At 41.8% G+C, this 19,844-nt stretch overlaps 1 protein-coding gene across 2 annotated transcripts in view; it reads left to right on the top strand.

Annotated features, from left to right (window-relative positions):
- LOC121531824 (zinc finger protein ZFPM1) overlaps window positions 1-19,844 on the top strand; it is a 77,846-nt gene that overhangs the window by 30,834 nt on the left and 27,168 nt on the right. For both annotated transcript variants that reach the window (XM_041837309.2, XM_041837308.2), the window contains exons 2-3: window positions 2,327-2,464; window positions 5,974-6,096. In XM_041837309.2, the coding sequence (XP_041693243.1) occupies window positions 2,327-2,464; window positions 5,974-6,096 (261 nt within the window). The remainder of the gene's footprint in view (window positions 1-2,326; window positions 2,465-5,973; window positions 6,097-19,844) is intronic.

The following is a 19,844-nucleotide window of genomic DNA, read 5'->3' as shown; positions in this document are numbered from 1 at the left end:
AATAAAGCAGTATCTCCTCTGCCTTCATCAGCTCAACACTTTGTTCTGTGCTGCATTAGAGTGGCAGATGGAGGCTGCTCTGAGCCCCCCCCACACCCCCCGGTCTCTCTTTCTTTTTCACTGATGTCCTTATGATGAAAATTCTGTGTCACAGATGCATGCAGGTTAGTGTGTGTCTCTGAGTGCACACACATGAATGGCTTGAGACTTATTTCAGAATCTGGCTTATGGCAGCAGTTCAATACTTGATTGACAGTCCAGACACTTGCTCCTCAAATTATACTAGGCTACAAATCTCCATTGTGTGATATATTTCTGGGTTGTTTTCTGTTAGTTAATATACTTAATATGATTGGTTAACAAATTAATATATATTTTTATTTGTTAAGTCTAATTCTGAATTGTTTAACACCGTTTTATTCAGTGAGTTTTAAATAATTTGTGGTTATAACTTTGAAAAGTTCAAATGATGTAGGATGGTACAATGCTTATCAAGTAGCCTATACTATCCTTTCTTCCAACTATCCTGAAGAGGGAAAAATATTCTATTTTTTGTGGATAAATGAGGCAAAAGTTTAAACTTATTCCGCACCATTTGATGTCTGAAAGCAGTGATGCGGCGATTGATTCATTAAACCAGAACAGTAATGAGGAAAGAAATCATAATTCAAACTTACATTTTTAACAAGAAATATAATTGGAATTTTATACAGAGAAGTCCCTTTGTACAATTATGATTAAAGGAAAATTAATTGTATGAAAATGTCCTCACAGATACTGAAAATTTGATCTACCAAAGCTCGAACCACATAATTCTAAAATATTATGTTCGGGATCGATCTTTTTTTCTTTCATCTTTTTATTATTATTAAGGTCCAAATCTAACTGTTAATTTTATCTGAAACAGTGAGCCATGCAGGCGTGGAAGTCAAAATTAGCCTAAAGATGTTTCATTTACAAAGACAGAAACACTTTGTCAGGCAGCGATTGTTTCCAAGCATTATCTCCGCCTCGTTTTAATTGCTTGGAAGTGAAATTAACAGAATTAGAAAAATTCCCTTTCCCTTTTTCTACAAGACTCTTTATTCACGGGTATTGTTGTGTGCTTTGTATAGATTATAGGCCTTTTTGTTCTAGGAGTGTAAATATATACGCCCCCAGTCATGGCTTTAGCTTGGAACAATCCCACTTCGCTCATCACAACCTCATGGAAATTAATTGACAAACTATGGGGTAAAATCCCATTTTAATATCCAGTATTAATTTGACAAAAATGTACTTGTTTAAAATTATGTGTTGTGCCCCAAGACTTAATTGCAATGCCTTTGTGTTTGCATTTGTTGTTTATTTTCTCCCATGGTAATCAGTAGAATAACCATTTACACTGACTTGACAGTTCCTAATCCTCTTTATGGAATAGGGCCGGAGATTAATTAATAATCTCTCTGTGTTCTCCTGGGAATAGGCTGTAACGTTATGTCTACAGAGAGTCGTGGCATCCAATGCGATTTGAAATACTGGTGTGCTTTTATAATTAGAGTGGTCTCATGTAGAACCTTTTCTGTGTGTGACAGTACATTGAAAGCACATGAGGAGAGAGCTGCTCCCGACCTGCACCAATAGAATGAGACTATAATGAGCAGCACAGTGATGATGGGGACTGGGTCTGATGAAAACAACGAGAGGTTTTGTGTTCTCATCCTTGGTTTTATTTAGTCTGAATGATAATTATTAGGAGAATGCATATCAATTAATTTTTATTATTTTAAAGCATTATTAGCATTATTATGAAAGCATGATATTATTATGCTTTAATTTAGGCTATCCTCACCGGTCTAAAATAGCTCAGCAACATAATCGGCAGGTAGTCAGCAGGGATTATAGAAATACAATATCAGGTGTGAGTTAATTATCTTATGACATTAGTAAAACCGCTTTAGTGTACCAAATATAAAATGTATTATCAATGTTGCGTTCAGGGAATAGCACTTACTTTTTTCACACATTACTAAATCTATTGTGCAGAATTTGCTATCCTTAATTTTTTTGGGCACTCCTAATTCCATGAGACCAATTTTACAAGGGACATGAAATGAAAAATTTAATCACTTCAGAGCTTTCTGTTCAGTAATCTCTATTGAGGAGTGACCGCACAATATTCTAGTTTCACTGTATTAAATTCAAATGGCTAAATATATCGTCATGAATTGGGGTATGGATTCCTTCACCTGATGTTATTGTGCTGTGGGTTAGTGGTTAATGCCTTCATATAAATGAGTAAAGATTTTCAATTCAATTAAATGTTCCCTCTTGTTTCTTCTGGAAGGTTCTATTGGGGACTTGGAGGGTGGTGAGGACAACACACCTGACGACATCAGCCTATCAGGCGATGAGGGCGGAGCCTCAGACTCAGCAGAATGTGACAGCTCCAGTACACCACCATACACCCCCCTGTACAATGAAGGTGAGCTCTCAGCCGGGGCAACACTGAGAAACATACAGCTATCCTCTTATAACAATGCAACAAAACTCAGTGAGTACCTGGTGGCGTCCAAGTAGATCCACTGCCTCTCACAATGCCTTAGCTCATGGCTGGTACTGTAGTTTGCTGAGATGCTGTGAACGACGTGGCTCTCTGCCACTATTGCCAAACGGCTCATATGCCCCTCAAATACTACTGCCAGTGGCAGCTCCCTGGTTTTTCTCACTGAAATATTGCTTTTGATTCTGCCCCAGGGCATGAACGCTTCTTGGCAAGTGCCCTGTTTCATTCTGTGGAACAATCTGTGGTGAGCTCACCATGTTAGTTGATTCATACAACAGTTGTCTTCTGTCATGGCACCATGATCTTGGAGATAGATTGATAGCATCATCTCAGATCTCAGTCCTCAGTCTTCAGTCTCAATCATATTTTTTTCTAGTAATTAATGATCTATTCGGCTGTCTTCACTACTGTAGGTATGACTGCGGCTGTTATGTTGACTCCTTTATTATTTAATATTTGCATTGATGATTTGACTGATTCCCCCTACTCATTATGATTTCTTTATTAGTTGTAAGTTAAAAGATACGTTATGCCGTTCCTGGGTAATGAGTTCTATACTCTTTCAAATCAACTGCCAGTGATATGTAACCACTAATACCCATAAACTCATCATATCCCAATATCCCACTACTTGTTAATTGTTAACCAAAACTTACAGAATACATAAATTAATGTTGAAAATATAATTTCACATATCCATATGTCTAAAGCATCTACCAATTTTTCCTTTTGACCAGATCTTAGCATCACTGCTTGGCCCCATATATTTTCCTCAGGTTATCCACTATCCTGTGATAGTGAAGTTTGGAATCATATTCTTTTGAGGTATTAAAGAGTTCTGTTTTTCTTTTAGAATAAGAAAAATTCCTGCACTTGTGAAATTTTGGGCTGGAGTGATAAGCATCTGCTGGTTGGCTTGGTTTGATAAACCCTTGGAAATTCTGTCAGGTATTAATCGAGACTAGATTAGAGATTACCCAGGGTTGTGTGTTGATTTCAGCTTGTATGCTGCAGGTGAGGATGAGATAATTAAATGTGAGTCTGTGTGAGGGAGAAGAATAGAACGTCGATTACATTTCAGAGCCAAATAAAGCGTGTATTTTTGTGTGTTTTCTCTTGTGTCTTTGTCTCCCCCCAAACTGAATGGAGAAGCGACACGTCACCTTGTTGATTTAGCGCTCTCTCGGGTTCCTCGGTTGCCCGGTGCTGCCATTATCAGCTCTCTGATAATCAGCCGTGTTTGACAGACCTGCTCTTTCAACCTGGGATCAATACCAGGTCTTTATCGGGCCAGCGCTGGCTAATAAAGGCAAGGTCCCTTATCCACCATCTGGGAGAGAGAGACACAGGCGATAAGCGCCTGATAACTTAGAGAGAAAAACACATTCTACCAGTAAAAGGACCCGCTCTGTGTTCGTCTTCTAGACTGGAAACAAATATATTAATTTGCACTGAAAAATGAATGTGCCTTTGCACATGCACACACACACACACACACTACTCATCTGCTCAATCCATCTCTCTCTGTCGTGGTGTGACTTTTCTTCCTTTCAATGTTCGTTTAGTCTCAGTGTTTCATGTGATCTATGGTCTACAGGTGAGGACAGGAACTCTTACTGAAACAAGGATCCTTGTCTGAGACCTTATTAGGCTAATACAAAATATGGTAGTCAATATTCTCTTCACAGGGCCTTTGCACTCAAGTAGCATCCCTGTTTTTGTTTCCGTGGGAACCAGTGGAGTTCACCAGTGAGTGAACATGAGTTAAGAGCAGAGGTCAACAATGCAGTAGGGAGGAGGACACACAGTGAGTTGGGGATGAGAAAGAGGAGTCTGGGTTTAGAAGTTCAGATTATTGGGTGACTTTGCCCTGCAGGTGTGACAGGGGAAGTTCTGCTTATCAGATTGATGGAGGCTGTCTTGGTTGGGTGGGAGGGGTGGTGGTGGTGGTGGGGCAGAGAAGGAGGGAAAGAGGTAGAGGGGGAGGAGGGGGCGGCAGAAAAGTCTCTGTCGACGACTCCTGATACCTGCCTCCTCGGCTCAGATGATATGGGAGATAATATTGATAATATTAAACGCAATAACTGTGGTTCCAGCTCCACTCCCCCAGCTGAGCGCTGCATGATAAAATCAATGTGCCATTCAATGTGATTTATAGCTGAAAATAATAGGACTGTTTAGGCAGGGAGGGAGGGTTAGTAGTGTAGGGGCTGATGTGCTGGGACAGGCTGTTTGTGTGTGTGTGTGTGTGTATGGGGTGGGATGGAGAGTTGGACGTGGTGGTGGTGGTGGGGGGGTTAGGGAGGAGGTGGCAGGAAATAGTTGATTTATTTGATGATACAGATCTAATCTCCAACTGTTACATTAATAACAGCACCTCTCTGAGGGTGTCACGTGGGCGGACGTTTATGGCTGGTATCGATCGAGAGCTATCGCTGTTTATCTGAGCAGGAATGCAATGGTAAATATGCCCTTTGTGCACAAGGCCGAGGTGTTATCGGGGTGGGGTGATGGGGAGGGATTTGGGGGGAGAAGGTGAGGGGGGGGGGGCAGGGGTGGGAGAGTACCTCTGATTTAAGCTAATGGCTAATAATCAGCCCATTCTGCCAGGTAGGAACACAGTGGAAGTAAAGTGTATGATACCAAAGTCAAAGAGGAGGTTCAGAGTTCTCCCTACACAGTGAACACTTTGATCAGAGGGAGAGATTCAGTAATCACCTTCATCAAAGACAGAAAGGGATATTGATGACGGTGATTAGAGTGTATACTGCGTCTGTTTCTTTGTTGGAGGTGATTTGCCTTTATACGACAGAGAGAGAGAGAGAGAGAGATCACTAGACATTGTCTCTAATGAGGTTTTCTCTCTGTGGTGTCGCTGGGAGAATCAAAGGGTCCATCTCTGTGCTGAGGTGTTGTGTTACACAGCTATGGAGGCTTTATTCTGAGGGCTTTGATCAACAGACAGGAACCGCCACTGATGAGGAAAGTATGTGTGGAGTAGACTCATTGTACACACACACACACACACACACACTCAAGTGTGACGAATTGCGCACACACACACACACACACATTGTCCTGTCCTCTGGGTAGATGGGGTCGATAGACATGACAGCTCTGCTTCTAGCTCTTAAGCAACTTTGCATTTTTTTTGTGTGTGTGTTATTTCCTACATTATTAGCCCAGAATGTTTTTTGTGTTATTGCAAACAGCCGGAAATAACTTCGATATCAGAGCGGCGGTAACTCTCTCTCTCACACACACACACACACACACACAGGTTGAATAAAGACGTAAGAGGATAAATAGCCACTGGATGGCCATCTATCCTCTTATGAACAGTGTTTATTTTCATGTCTATGTAATGTCATATTATACACCAACCCTGTTGTTTGATGTCTCATTGTTCTGATACCCTATTTAAACAGAGCCAAGGACACATGACTCCCTTTGTGCGCCTGATGATGATGTGGAGGAGAAAGGTCCAACACACACTGAAGAGGAGGAGGAGATGGAAGAGGAGGAAGACTGTCTACATTGGAGGGGTCCAGGTGAGTCAGTTTGTCTGTCTGTCCCACTAGTCAGAGACTGTGAATCCATGTCTAGTTTGTCTTGTTTATTGTGTAGTGCATGTGTAATGTGTTTGTTCTTGTGTCATAACAGATGACTGTGTATTTGTTTTGTAAAGTAAGTGTGAGTGTGTTTAAGTTGCTGTGTTGTTGTGTAGATGGTGTGATGTGCCCAGGCTGTTGTTTTGGAGAGGCAGCCATTAATGTGACCAATGGGAATTTATTCAACCATGACACAGGGGAGTTAACAAGCAATTACCATCTTTTTTTTTTCTTTCTCCTCCTTCTTGTCACGGCTGTTTTTGTTATTTATTTTTCTTCTGTTCGATTAAATCATGTAAGGAGATTACCACAGGATCTAGCTTTCATATTTATTTTCAAACTGTCTGCGTGTGTGTGCCCATCAGTGAGTATGTGTCAGTGTTTTAATTATTTTAGTTGAGGATGTTTTCATTATCGTCATGTCCCAGCCTGTCCCTTTAACAGTAATTGGAGCGATATTAATTGCTGTGTGGTTACTGGTTGATGGCAGCACAGTGATGTTAGTGTGATAGGCTTTTTTCCTCACAAACTAACTGCCGGGAGAGCGAGAGAGAGGGGGAGCGAGCAAGAGATAGCCCTTCTATCAGTACTGGAGCAGGCACTGTCTTTATCAGGAGCACGATTGGCAAAAGGGAAACTTTGACCGGTCTGAATTTTTCTCTTATCGCCAAGACCCCCCCCCTCCCCCCATCACCACTAACAACCCCCAAACCCAGACATGCACTTCCCTCTTTTTTCTTCTTCTGAATGTCAGGAATTGAGACATGGTGAACGTGGTCTTGTTCATACATTCGTTTAGTCTCTATCAGCGATTTCTCACAAGTCTCTGGGAGAGGAACATTTGCTTGTATGGAAAAGTATTTTATCTCCTACTTTGTGTTAGCATTCCGCTCATTTCTCACTGTCACTTAGTTTACCCCTGTTTTCGGATCAGACTGAAGATCCAGAACTTTCTAGCCACGTATCTGTTTTTGTCTCTACCTTCTGGCTGTCCGTCTGGGTACATGGATTTGGGGTGGTTTACACTAGAGAGCAGGGTCTGGTCAGGTCAGGTCCCTCTCCTTCTAACTCTCCCTTTCCCCCTCCCTCTCTCCGTCTCTCTGTCACTCTCACAAGCTGTCCAACTTAACTATTTTCCTCCTCACAAATGCAGACTGTCATGCTCCTGTCTGCCAGAGATTGGTGCTTGCCCTCAATTTCTGTGCTTTCTAGATGTTCATGTCATGGCAGCCACGCTTCATGTGAGAAATTTGATATATTCTGTCTCCATGAATGATGTCTTCAGGCCCTCGCAGCCTTCTCTCTCTCTCTCTTTATGCCATAATGAGTCAATGATGAACACAATCATGAATATTTGTCGTTCATTTACAGTGTAGAAATATTTTTCATGTAATTTCCAATTCTGTCAAAGTCGAATTTTTACAATATAATGGTAATGATTATTACGTTAGCAATTCTTTATAGAAAGGATTTTTATATTTTCTTAAATCAATTTAGTTCCTGTAAATTATATTGCATTGTGTGTGTGTGTTCATTACCACTGCTCAGACAATATATTTCACACTAACAAAAGGAAGACTCATATTGTAATTGCTGAAAATAAGGATTTTAATTCTTCCCATGCCTATATTTGTCGACCACATTCGTTTCCTGTTATTAGAAAATAGAATTCGACACTTCCCACCAGAAAGCCATTACATTATCTTCCTGTAGTGTGATTTAGTGTGTTATTTGTCCTGGTAGGACCATATGATAAGTGGTTATCGTATGATTGTAGCCTACACTTTCATCCAACTGAGTGATATGACTATAGACTATAGTTATCAAGCAGTATTTTGAATTAATTTTGTTCTGTTCACTGTCAATAACTATCAAAACAATGCCTTTGTGGCATTAATTGATAGTGAAAACCATGAACATCAAAAATATGCTTTGATTATAAGCAATATTTAAATAAGTTGGATGCTGTAGGAAAAGGCTTACACTAGTTTAAATATTTATTTAATTAATGATATTCTTGCTATATTTTTCAGGCCATCGGGAAGATGAGGTGTGTGTCTGTGGTTGTATGTGTAATATAATATATTATAATATAGAGTTAGATGAGGGTGTGGTGTTGTAGAATGAAAGGCGGTGGCTGGGAACAAGTGTCAGGCAGGGATAGTATGATACGGTAAAGCGGCTTTTTAATCTAGGATGTGTCCTGCTGCATGATATGCCAAATAAATTATGAAGAGAGAAAAAAATGTATCTTTTGAATGACCTTGCTGGCTGGAGGGTTTGATATTTTCCTCTCTGCATAAAATTCTTGATATGCAAATAGCCGTCACAGTAATCCCTCGTGGCTCACGCACTGTCGCTCCTGGCTCTCTCTCCTCCACATACAGAACAGAACAGACTGAGTGTCACTGAGCTGCAGAATCGGACCCGGAGAAACCCAGCAGACCTGCCTTGCTAGCATTTTACGCTATCCTTATCCTCCAGAGTTATTCAAATGACCCCCAATAAAACATTATTATGGCAACGTAATAATAATAATTATTAGTATTTACCAGGCGTGGTGGATTTTTTTATAATATTTAATTATGAGGGACCATGGAGTGACTTAGTATATGCATATTATCAATGGCATATAAATTATAATAATTTATTTGGGGGAGCGGGGGTGGTGGGTGAGGGGCAGGGAGGGAGTGGTCCTGATATGAAGGTGTGTGTATAGTGGGTTAGGTTTTCTGTCTGTCTGCAGAGAGTGACTGAATCTGCATGTCCCTCTATAGGAGAGCTCCGTAGAGGGAATTAGAGGGAGAGCTGAGGGATGAGCAAAACTAAAGTGGAAAAGGCAGAGGTAGTACTGACATGGCTCCTTACAGGTATACCAAGATTAACGTATTAAATACAATTCGTTTTAATCATGACTATATTAAAAATTCGGACAATTATTATTATGAAGTCTGTTTTTAAATCTACATATGATATATGGTTGTATGTGAATTATAAAGCAAATTCATGTACCTAACAGCAAGGTTTTGAACATGCCTTATATTTAGACGTTTTGGAGACAGTGATCCCGTGTGACAGAGCTTTTTCTATCACCATGCAGAGTATTAAAGGCAGTAACGTTATTTGGTAAATGCTCTTTGTGTGCTTTGCTTTTTTATTATTTTGCAAGTTTTTTTTATTTCTCTGTAAAGATATATCCATCAAATGAGACGTTATTCAAATGAGTCTTGTGTATCAGGTTGCGAAATAGCAGTTTTACTCTGAGGTTTGTTATTTCAGCTTATTCCTTGTGTGTCACGAATGGCAGAAGGCAGTGGAGGTATCAAGTGCAGTAATAATATATTTGCATAATGTTTTGTAGCTATTTTCTCTATTATTAGTATTAGAAATCATCAGTTTGTACTGATCTAGATGAAGATTCTAAGGACAAGAACACTTGTTTGTTGTGGCCACAAATCAAAGTGATTATTTCATGGATGAAGAGTACTGATTGTGATGGTACAGTTTGCATTTCTATGCATTTCTGCAAAGGTGTGGGTGTATATCTACAGCTTGTCTTTGAGAAAGAGGATGCATTTTTCTATAATGGCAATGCCAAAGTAAAGCAGCTAATTTGAAGAAAATGGTAATCCGGTTGGCAGCGACTGTGGTTGTGTAAAGACAGCCTGTTATCTTGGGGGGAGGGGTGTCCAGTGTTAAGGCTGGTTTACAGTTGGTCTATTGACATTTCTGTAGACAGTTGTCGCAGTCACATCATAAACATTCGATTGTGGTCTGACATCAAACTTGAGGGGTAGGGGTGAGGAGTAGGAGTGAGGGGATAGGGTGAGGGAATGTGTTTCACCCCCTGGGGTGAGGCTGGGAATGTGTGTCTAAGGGAAATATTGGTCTCTTGATATGTTCTTATAATGAGCACACAGCAGAGTGGTGTATAGAAAGCCAACCACTCATTATTAGACATTTTTCTCATGGCTTCTCTGTAACCTTTCTATTACATCAGATTATATTTATCATTCATAAGCTATTTCTTACTCATTCCCAGAGGTTTGTTTGCCTTTTAGATACTCTATACCCATTGGATGTGTTGATACAGGGCATTTCCATCGAAAAGGACCCATGAGCACCTACAGTGAGGGGAAAAAAGTATTTGATCCCCTGCTGATTTTGTACGTTTGCCCACTGACAAAGAAATGATCCGTCTGTAATTTTTATGGTAGGTTTATTTGAACAGTGAGAGACAGAATAACAACAAAAAAATCCAGAAAAACGCATGTCAAAAATGTTATAAATTGATTTGCAATTTCATGAGGGAAATAAGTATTTGACCCCCTCTCAATCAAAAAGATTTCTGGCTCCCAGGTGTCTTTTATACAGGGAATGAGCTGAGATTAGGAGCACACTCTTAAAGGGAGTGCTCCTAATCTCAGTTTGTTACCTGTATAACAGACACCTATCCACAGAAGCAATCAATCAATCAGATTCCAAACTCTCCACCATGGCCAAGACCAAAGAGCTCTCCAAGGATGTCAGGGACAAGATTGTAGACCTACACAAGGCTGGAATGGGCTACAAGACCATCGCCAAGCAGCTTGGTGAGAAGGTGACAACAGTTGGTGCGATTATTCGCAAATGGAAGAAACACAAAAGAACTGTCAATCTCCCTCGGCCTGGGGATCCCTGCAAGATCTCACCTCGTGGAGTTGCAATGATCATGAGAACGGTGAGGAATCAACCCAGAACTACACGGGAGGATCTTGTCAATGATCTCAAGGCAGCTGGGACCATAGTCACCAAGAAAACAATTGGTAACACACTACGCTGTGAAGGACTGAAATCCTGCAGCGCCCGCAAGGTCCCCCTGCTCAAGAAAGCACATATACAGGCCCGTCTGAAGTTTGCCAATGAACATCTTGTTCAGATGAGACCAAAATCGAGCTCTTTGGCATCAACTCAACTCGCCGTGTTTGGAGGAGGAGGAATGCTGCCTATGACCCCAAGAACACCATCCCCACCGTCAAACATGGAGGTGGAAACATTATGCTTTGGGGAACAACTTCACCGCACAGGACAACTTCACCGCATCAAAGGGACGATGGACGGGGCCATGTACCGTCAAATCTTGCGTGAGAACCTCCTTCCCTCAGCCAGGGCATTGAAAATGGGTCGTGGATGGGTATTCCAGCATGACAATGACCCAAAACACACGGCCAAGGTAACAAAGGAGTGGCTCAAGAAGAAGCACATTAAGGTCCTGGAGTGGCCTAGCCAGTCTCCAGACCTTAATCCCATAGAAAACCGTGGAGGGAGCTGAAGGTTCGAGTTGCCAAACATCAGCCTCGAAACCTTAATGACTTGGAAAAGATCTGCAAAGAGGAGTGGGACAAAATCTTTCCTGAGATGTGTGCAAACCTGGTGGCCAACTACAAGAAACGTCTGACCTATGTGATTGCCAACAAGGGTTTTGCCACCAAGTACTAAGTCATGTTTTGCAGAGGGGTCAAATACTTATTTCCCTCATTAAAATGCAAATCAATTTATAACATTTTTGACTTGCGTTTTTCTGGATTATTTTGTTGTTATTCTGTCTCTCACTGTTCAAATAAACCTACCATTAAAATGATAGACTGATCATGTCTTTGTCAGTGGGCAAACGTACAAAATCAGCAGGGGATCAAATACTTTTTTCCCTCACTGTACATGCTCATTGGTCCACCTTCACGCAGTGCGTGGGTAAAATCACTGAGCAAGCCAGTAAAAAAAGCCACCTATGTTGTGTTGTTTACTCTATAACCCATTCATTCATACGCCACCGTGATATACAATAAGGCCGTGACAACAAAAAGACAACAGTCACACAGTGGCGGAATAAATTCAACTACACATACGTTTGTTTCATCACAAAACCAGAATTCAACATACAGTACCAGTCAAAAAGTTTGGACACGCCTACTCATTCAAGGGGTTTTCTTTATTTTTACTATTTTCTACATTGTAGAATAATATTGAAGACATCAAAACTATGAAATAACACATATGGAATCATGTAGTAACCAAAAAAGTGTTAAACAAATCAAAATATATTATATTTGAGATTCTTCAAATAGCCACCCTTTGCCTTGATGACAGCTTTGCACACTCTTGGCATTCTCTCAACCAGCTTCACCTGGAATGCTTTTCCAACAGTCTTGAAGGAGTTCCCACATATGCTGAGCACTTGTTGGCTGCTTTTCCTTCACTCTGCCATCCGACTCATCCCAAACCATCTCAATTGGGTTGAGGTCGGGGTATTGTGGAGGCCAGGTCATCTGATGCAGCACTCCATCACTCTTCTTCTTGGTAAAAAAGCCCTTACACAGCCTGGGGGTGTGTTGGGTCGTTGTCCTGTTGAAAAACAAATGATAGTCCCACTAAGCCCAAACCAGATGGGATGGCATATCGCTGCAGAATGCTGTGGTAGCCATGCTGGTTAAGTGTGCCTTCAATTATAAATAAATCACAGACAGTGTCACCAGCAAAGCACCCCCCCAAAGCAAATATTGCATACAAACAGTTATATCACCTGCAGCATGGTCAAGCAAGTTAATGTTTTTGACAGTTTACTAAACAACTACTGATTTAGAACCACGGAGTACCGCAAGTCAGCACAAAGACAGCAGGAGCACTGCCTCTGCTATTCCATCACCATTTCAACTGAAACATTTAGACATCAAATCAACAAGGCTATATATGCTTAGTTTAATACACTGAAAACAAACTTAAAGATACCAAAAATGATTTAGTCCAATCAATGTTACTAAATATAATGTGGCTGTGTGTGTGTGCGCTAAGTTAAACAAAAATGTTGACTCATCCTACTTGTAGACTAGTTGAATGCCAATGACGTCCTCCTCTCTTTCATGTTTGCAAAACGGTCTATGGCTCTGTCATACAGCACACTTTTAGTTTTTGTTGTCATAGGTGTAACAGTGTTGCTTCCGTCCCTCTCCTCGCCCCAACCTGGGCTTGAACCAGGGACCCTCTGCACACATCGACAACAGTCACCCTCAAAGCACCGTTACCTATCGCTCCACAAAAGACGCGGCCCTTGCAGAGCAAGAGAAACAACTACTTCAAGGTCTCAGAGCGAGTGATGTCACCGATTGAAACGCTACTAGCGCGCACCACTAACTAGCTAGCCATTTAACACCGGTTACATAGGCTACCTAGCTAAAATGCTTGCTGGCCTGATGTCCTAGCATAGCCAACAATGAACCAGCTAAGTAAGCTAGTTAATGTGCACCTACTAGGCTACATATTGAACTTCAATCGTCTCAGGCCAGTGGCACAACATATTCATTTATGGTTAGATCAGAATCGGTGTCATAATCATTGGCCTGTACAGAGAATTCAAAACCACAAGTCCAAATCACCATCTCCATCCATCACTTAGGAAAGGGACGATTTTAGCAAGCTAGCTACTGCAGGACATCAACACAAGCAGACCAGAAACTGACAAGTTTTTCTGAAAATGACGTTTTGCAAAGGAAGTGATTTGATTGGTCTGAAGCCAAATCCAAACTGGCCTCCCTTAGAGGGCGTTTTGCTGCACCGGGACAACCCACAGTTGAGCTCAGCTCAACGCTGATTGTCTCATTCTTTTTATCAAGGGAGGCCAAATGCTTGCTGGCATCAATCAATCAAATGCTACGGCGGCAACGCATTATACTCTTTTGGTCCAGACAGCATCAGATACATGGGCTACACAGAGGGACAGGGGGGCGCTGTTTCCCTCGCTCTGATGATTTCTCCGGTGAGATTCAGCCACTTGCGAATTGACAGAAAGAGACGAAAGATAAACATTTTATAATTGTAATTTATTTATTGGTCAAATATTTGTTGAAGCCTGGCTTCCCTTGGCATCCATGAATACACGCCACTGTCTACATGTGAAGTTCATAGGAGCATATCAAATTGGGTGTCAAATGAAAGCTAAGAGTCAATATTTTTGGGAAATTAAGGCATAGATTCATTTTTCTACCATTTTCCCCAAAAAAATTTTGGCATAAGTAAAGGCTTTGATTTCTGGATAAACAGATGGAAAAGGGGTCTTAGAAAACATCTACCAGATGTGATTTTACAAATGAATTATTAAGTGATTAAAACTCGTAATTCGTTACCAAATTGGTAACGGAATTACCAAAAAATCGTTAACGGAATTACTGCAACTGAATTGCCTACAATGTGAAATCATAACAGTCATGAACCACAGTTGGGTAACCTGCTACTGTCCTCCCTTCCACTGGCATACTGTTATGTTCAGCTGATAACTGTTTTCTTTCTCTTTCTGTCATCTGATGGTCAAACCAAGAGTATTAAAATATTCTGAGTGGACAACCTTCTCTCTCTCTCTCGCTCTCGCTCTCGCTCTCTCTCTCTCACACATGTCTAAACTTGTGAAACATAAGGAGAATGACATTCATATCCATAATTATGCATTTCTCTGTAGTACAGATCAGGGACCCATGTTGTAATTCCATTACCGGAATTCCGTTGAAATCCACTTCACTTACTTTAGTTCAATAACCAAAATATATATTTTGAAAACTCAATGTTCCATGTCCTAGCTGACACCCCATTCTTTCTGCGGACATGTTTCAGTGGAAATTGTCAAAAGTAGTTCCTATGCATAGAGTTGTATGGTTTTGTTTGAAGGGTTCACCACCTGCTCTCTCTATACTGTAACCTCAGGGTGGGACCACTGTGGCTGAGAAGAAACTGCAACAGCATCCCAATGTATGTCACATGAACAATTCTACTGTGTGTGTTTGTGTGTGGCTGACTGTCACTCTGCCATCATAAGCAAATCTGTTCCTGTGAATAAATATGGTAGCCATTACATGTCTGTTTCACCGTGGTATAATACGCTCACTATTTAACGATGGACCTGCTTTAGTGTATTTGTCTAGAATGAAGGAGCTACTGTAGTTCATCTTTAACTACCCCGTCTATCTCTGTTCCTCTTGAACCTCACCCCCTCCTCTCGCTCTCGCTCTCGCTCTCACTCTCTCTCAACCGGTCCTGTCTCTGTGTCACTCTGTTCCCCTCGTGATGATTGATAGGCGAGGGGTATAATCTAAAGGAACATTTCTCAGTGCTGTCCAGGCCCTATCAGCCCAGCTGCTCCCATCGCCGATGTGTTAGCGCCTGCTGCCGGGACAGTGCCATAGTGATTACAACCCTATCAGATGCCTGGCTTCTCAGCAGTGCTAGCCCACATCCTGTCCTTCTTACCCTGCATTTCAGTTTGTTCTTTCCCCCTCCTGTCCTCTATCTCTCCGCTGCCAGACTCACACCAGCTTCCCACTCCAGCTCACTGCTCCACTATACTGAATGTTTTATATGGTTCAGATCTGATGTGTGTGGTGAGATTTCATGCTGGGGAAAGAGCATTGTCACATGTACTGTGGTGAACTTGGAGAGGGTGACTGACTGGCCATGTTGGGTTGCAGTGTAGCTAGTAAGAGTTATTTCTCATCTCAGTATTTTTTTTATATGCATTGTTGGCTTGGTGTGCCCAAAGGGAAGTATCTCTGGAATGATTGAATGTCGATACAATAGTTACCGCCTACACCCTGATTCAATGAATTAACACCAGGAAATTGGCATTTCTGACACTTTTTCCATGTGCTTCTCTAACAAAAGCTAAATTCCCTTATAGTTCTCTTTCACCTGCCGTTAATACTGTAGGAACAAAGTAGCCATTTTAGGAAGTGGAACAAGAGCAGACTCAATTGTCTCTCCTCCGTTAGCCCATTAATACTTCCCATTTCTTACCCGTGATCAGTGAAATAGTACTCAACAAATAGGTGGGTAAACTGCATTTACACTCCGCTACACCACTGCCCGTGATTACTGTATAGATGTATTACAGGAAGCAGCATTATGGAAAAAATGTTTTGCTCTTTTTAGGCACAGACACAAACCAGGGATGTAGCTCAGTTGGTAGAGCATGGCGTTTGCAATGCCAGGGTTGTGTGTGGTCCTCTGTAGCTCAGCTGGTAGAGCACGGCGCTTGTAACGCCAAGGTAGTGGGTTCGATCCCCGGGACCACCCATACACAAAAAATGTATGCACGCATGACTGTAAGTCGCTTTGGATAAAAGCGTCTGCTAAATGGCATATTATTATTATTTATTATTATTGTGGGTTCGATTCCCACGGGGGGGCCAATATGAAAAATATATATATATATAATAATGATGCACTAACTGTAAGTCGCTCTGGATAAGAGCGTCTGCTAAATGACAAAAAAACAAAAACAAAACCCAGTGTAAGAAAAAGGACTCACGTTTTATAGCACGTTGTTCACTTCTTTGTTCACTATTATTATAGCTCCTTAGGCCTTCTAACGTCTAGCTAGTGAATCTGTACATGGCCCTGACCGTTTACAGTAGCTTCATTCTATAACACTTTTCACTTTACATCCTGATACAGCTATGATTGAAATGTCCTTCATGAAGCCAGAAGGAGTTGTTAAAGACGACATGAATGAATGATTGAATTAATTATCGAAGTCACATACCGTACAATTAATTTTGTGGCTTTGCCCGAGTCTTTTTTCCTCCATCTATGCGGAGAGAATGTCAAGAAACATTTTCTAATTAATTTATGTGTGATTATCAGGGAGAGTTTCTGGAAGGTCTCTACTTTCAATTTATAAAAGGGTAGCAGTAGAGGAAGGGGACGCTGGAAGAGATGGAGGCAAAGAATGAATAGAGAGTGAGCTCACATGCGCACATATACACACACACACACACACATATTATCTTTCTTTCTCTCTCTCTCTCTCTTTAAAAAGGAGTATTGGTGCAGATCAGGGGAAGTATTGGTGTCTTGTTCAGATCTAACCATTCTCCCTATCTGTGACCCTCCATTCCTACTGCTGCCTTTGACCATAACTGTTTCACAGTGCCCCCTATTGGTACAGCCTCCTGGAGACACAGAAAGTACATTTCACATAGCCACTATTAATGATGACATTCAGTGCTTTTCCTTTTTGTATGTTTCATTTTTACATAAGCTTGGGCTCCCAGCTGGCTGTGTTTTTAGAGTGATAAAGTATACTTGAAGCATAAACTCAGAGAAGGGTGTTACTAGTAATGTATCCCAATCACAGGCTCTTATCACAAGTAAACCACTGGGCTTTTGAACTCAAAATGAAGTTTTGCATGTGAATGTCAGCATTCTTCATTTCTGTCTGTATTCCCAGGAGTACATTTTGTCAACACTGTCTTGCCACCCTGGCTTACAGTAATGTTCCCCATTTTGTTTTAAGTTATTTTATCTTATTTCACATATTTGGAATTTGCATGTTTGGCATCTGCTCTTTCCTAGGGTATGTATTTTGCTGATAAAAGTTCAGCAGTGCAGTTAAAAGAAATTAGTTGGGTAAACAGTCGTAAATGTCAATGATAAAGTTCTGTTGAAGCTCATCTGATTAGCATGGCAATGCAGGTGTCTTATCTTTGCTGTGCAACAGAGGGTAAAATGGAAATGATTGCGTCCTGAGCATGAGATGCGTATCCCAGAAATGTGTATATTTTCAACTGAACCGCTACTGGACCCGAAGGGACTCTAGGTCTGCTTGGATGATCATGGAAATGTTTCTTGTTAGAGAGCGTAGGTGGAAAACCACGCCTTGTCTCTACCCTGACTGGAGGAGTGGGCTTTTTCTCTCTGTCCCTCTCTCTCTCTCTCCCCATCTCTGTCTCTCTCGCTCGCTCTCTCTCTCTCTCCCCCTCTCTCTCTCTCTCTCTCTCTCTCTCTCTCTCTCAGTGTGTGTGTATGTCTTTCTCTGTCTGTCTGTCTCTCTCTCTCCTCGCTCTCTGTCTGTCTCGCTCTGTGTCTGTCTGTCTGTCTGTCTGTCTGTCTGTCTGTCTCATAGACACAGGCAGGTATTGATACTATTAACTCTAGTGGTCTCTCCAAGCCTTCACCGTAGTGCTCCTGTGGCGCTGCAGTGGATAGCAGATGGCGAACGTGCAATCACTGGAGAACAAACTGGATGAGCTCTGTTCGAGGCTATCCTATCAACGGGACCTGAAAGACTGTAATATCCTATGTTTTTCAGAGTCGTGTCTGAACGAGGACATGGATATACATCTCGTTGTTTTTTCTATGCATCGTCAAGACCGGACGGCAGACTCTGGGAAGTTATGCAGGGAAACTGAAATCTGTTTTACCTCATTTTTACCAGTATCTCACCTGTGCAACTAGAGTTGACAAAACTCTAGATCACCTTTAGTTCACACACAGAAACACATACAAGGCTCTCCCTCGCCCTCCCTTTGGCAAATCAGACCATAACTCTATCCTCCTGCTTACAAGCAATAACTCTAACAGGAAGTACCAGTGACGAGCTCAATACGGAAATGGTCCATTGAAGCGGATGCTAAGCTACAGGACTGTTTCACTAGCACAGATTGGAATATGTTCCAGGATTCATCCGATTGAGGAGTTTACCACATCACCAGCTTCATTAATGAAGTGCATCGATGACGTCGTCCCCACAGTGACCGTATGTATATACCCCAACCAGAAGTCATGGATTACAGGCAACATCTGCTCTGAGCTAAAGGCTATTGCTGCGGCTTTCAAGGATTGGGACACTAAGCCAAACGCTTATAAGAAATCCCACTACGACCTTCGAGCCATCAAACAGGCAAAGCGTCAATACAGGACCTAGATCGAATCCTACTATGCCGGCTCTGATGCTCGACAGATGTGGCAGGGCTTGCAAACTACCACAGATTACAAAGGGAAACCCAGCCGCGAGCTGCCCAGCGACGGGTGAGATAGAGATAAATGCCTTCTATGCTCGCTTCTACGCTCGCTTCGAGGTAAGCCACATTGAACCATGCATGAGAGCACCAGCTGTTCCAGACAACTGTGTGATCTCGCTCTCCGTAGCAGATATGAGTAAGAGTTGACATTCACAAGGCCGCGGGGCCAGGACGCGTACTCGAAGCATGCTCTGACCCAGCTGGCAAGTGTCTTCACTGACATTTTCAACCTAACCCTAACCTTTCGTGGCTGCGCACGACTCCAACACCATCTTTAAGTTTGCTGACGACCAGACGGTGGTAGGACTGATCGACGACGATGAGCCAGCCTATAGGAAGGAGGTCAGAGACTTGGCAATGTGGTGTCAGGACAACGGTCTCTCCCTCAACGTCGGCAAGATGAAGGAACTGATCGCGGACTACAGGAAACGGAGGTTTGAGCACACCCCATCCACATCTATGAGGGTTGTAGTGGAGCGGGTCGAGAACTTCAAGTTCCTCTGTGTTCACATCACTAAGGAATTAACATGGTCCAGACACACCGACGCAGTTGTGAAGAGGGCACAACAGCGCCTCTTCCCCCTCAGGAGGCTGAAAAGATTTGGCATTCCTTTGTTCCTCAATATATTATCTATCGTGTTGCCTAGTCACTTTACACCTACCTATACAGTATGTACATAGCTACCTCAATTACCTTGTACCCCTGCACTTGACTCAGTACTGGTACTCCCTGTATATAGCCATGTTATTTTACTCCTTATTGTTATTCCTTATTCACTGTGTATTTATTCCTCGTGTCACTATCTATTTTTATTTTATATTTTCAATTTTAATCTTTAACTCTGCATTGTTGGAAAAGGACCCGTA

Source organism: Coregonus clupeaformis, chromosome 19 (genome assembly GCF_020615455.1).
Source record: "Coregonus clupeaformis isolate EN_2021a chromosome 19, ASM2061545v1, whole genome shotgun sequence".
NCBI lineage: Eukaryota > Metazoa > Chordata > Actinopteri > Salmoniformes > Salmonidae > Coregonus > Coregonus clupeaformis.
Note: the sequence above shows the minus strand (reverse complement) of the source record. Positions and strands in the feature narration are given on the sequence as shown.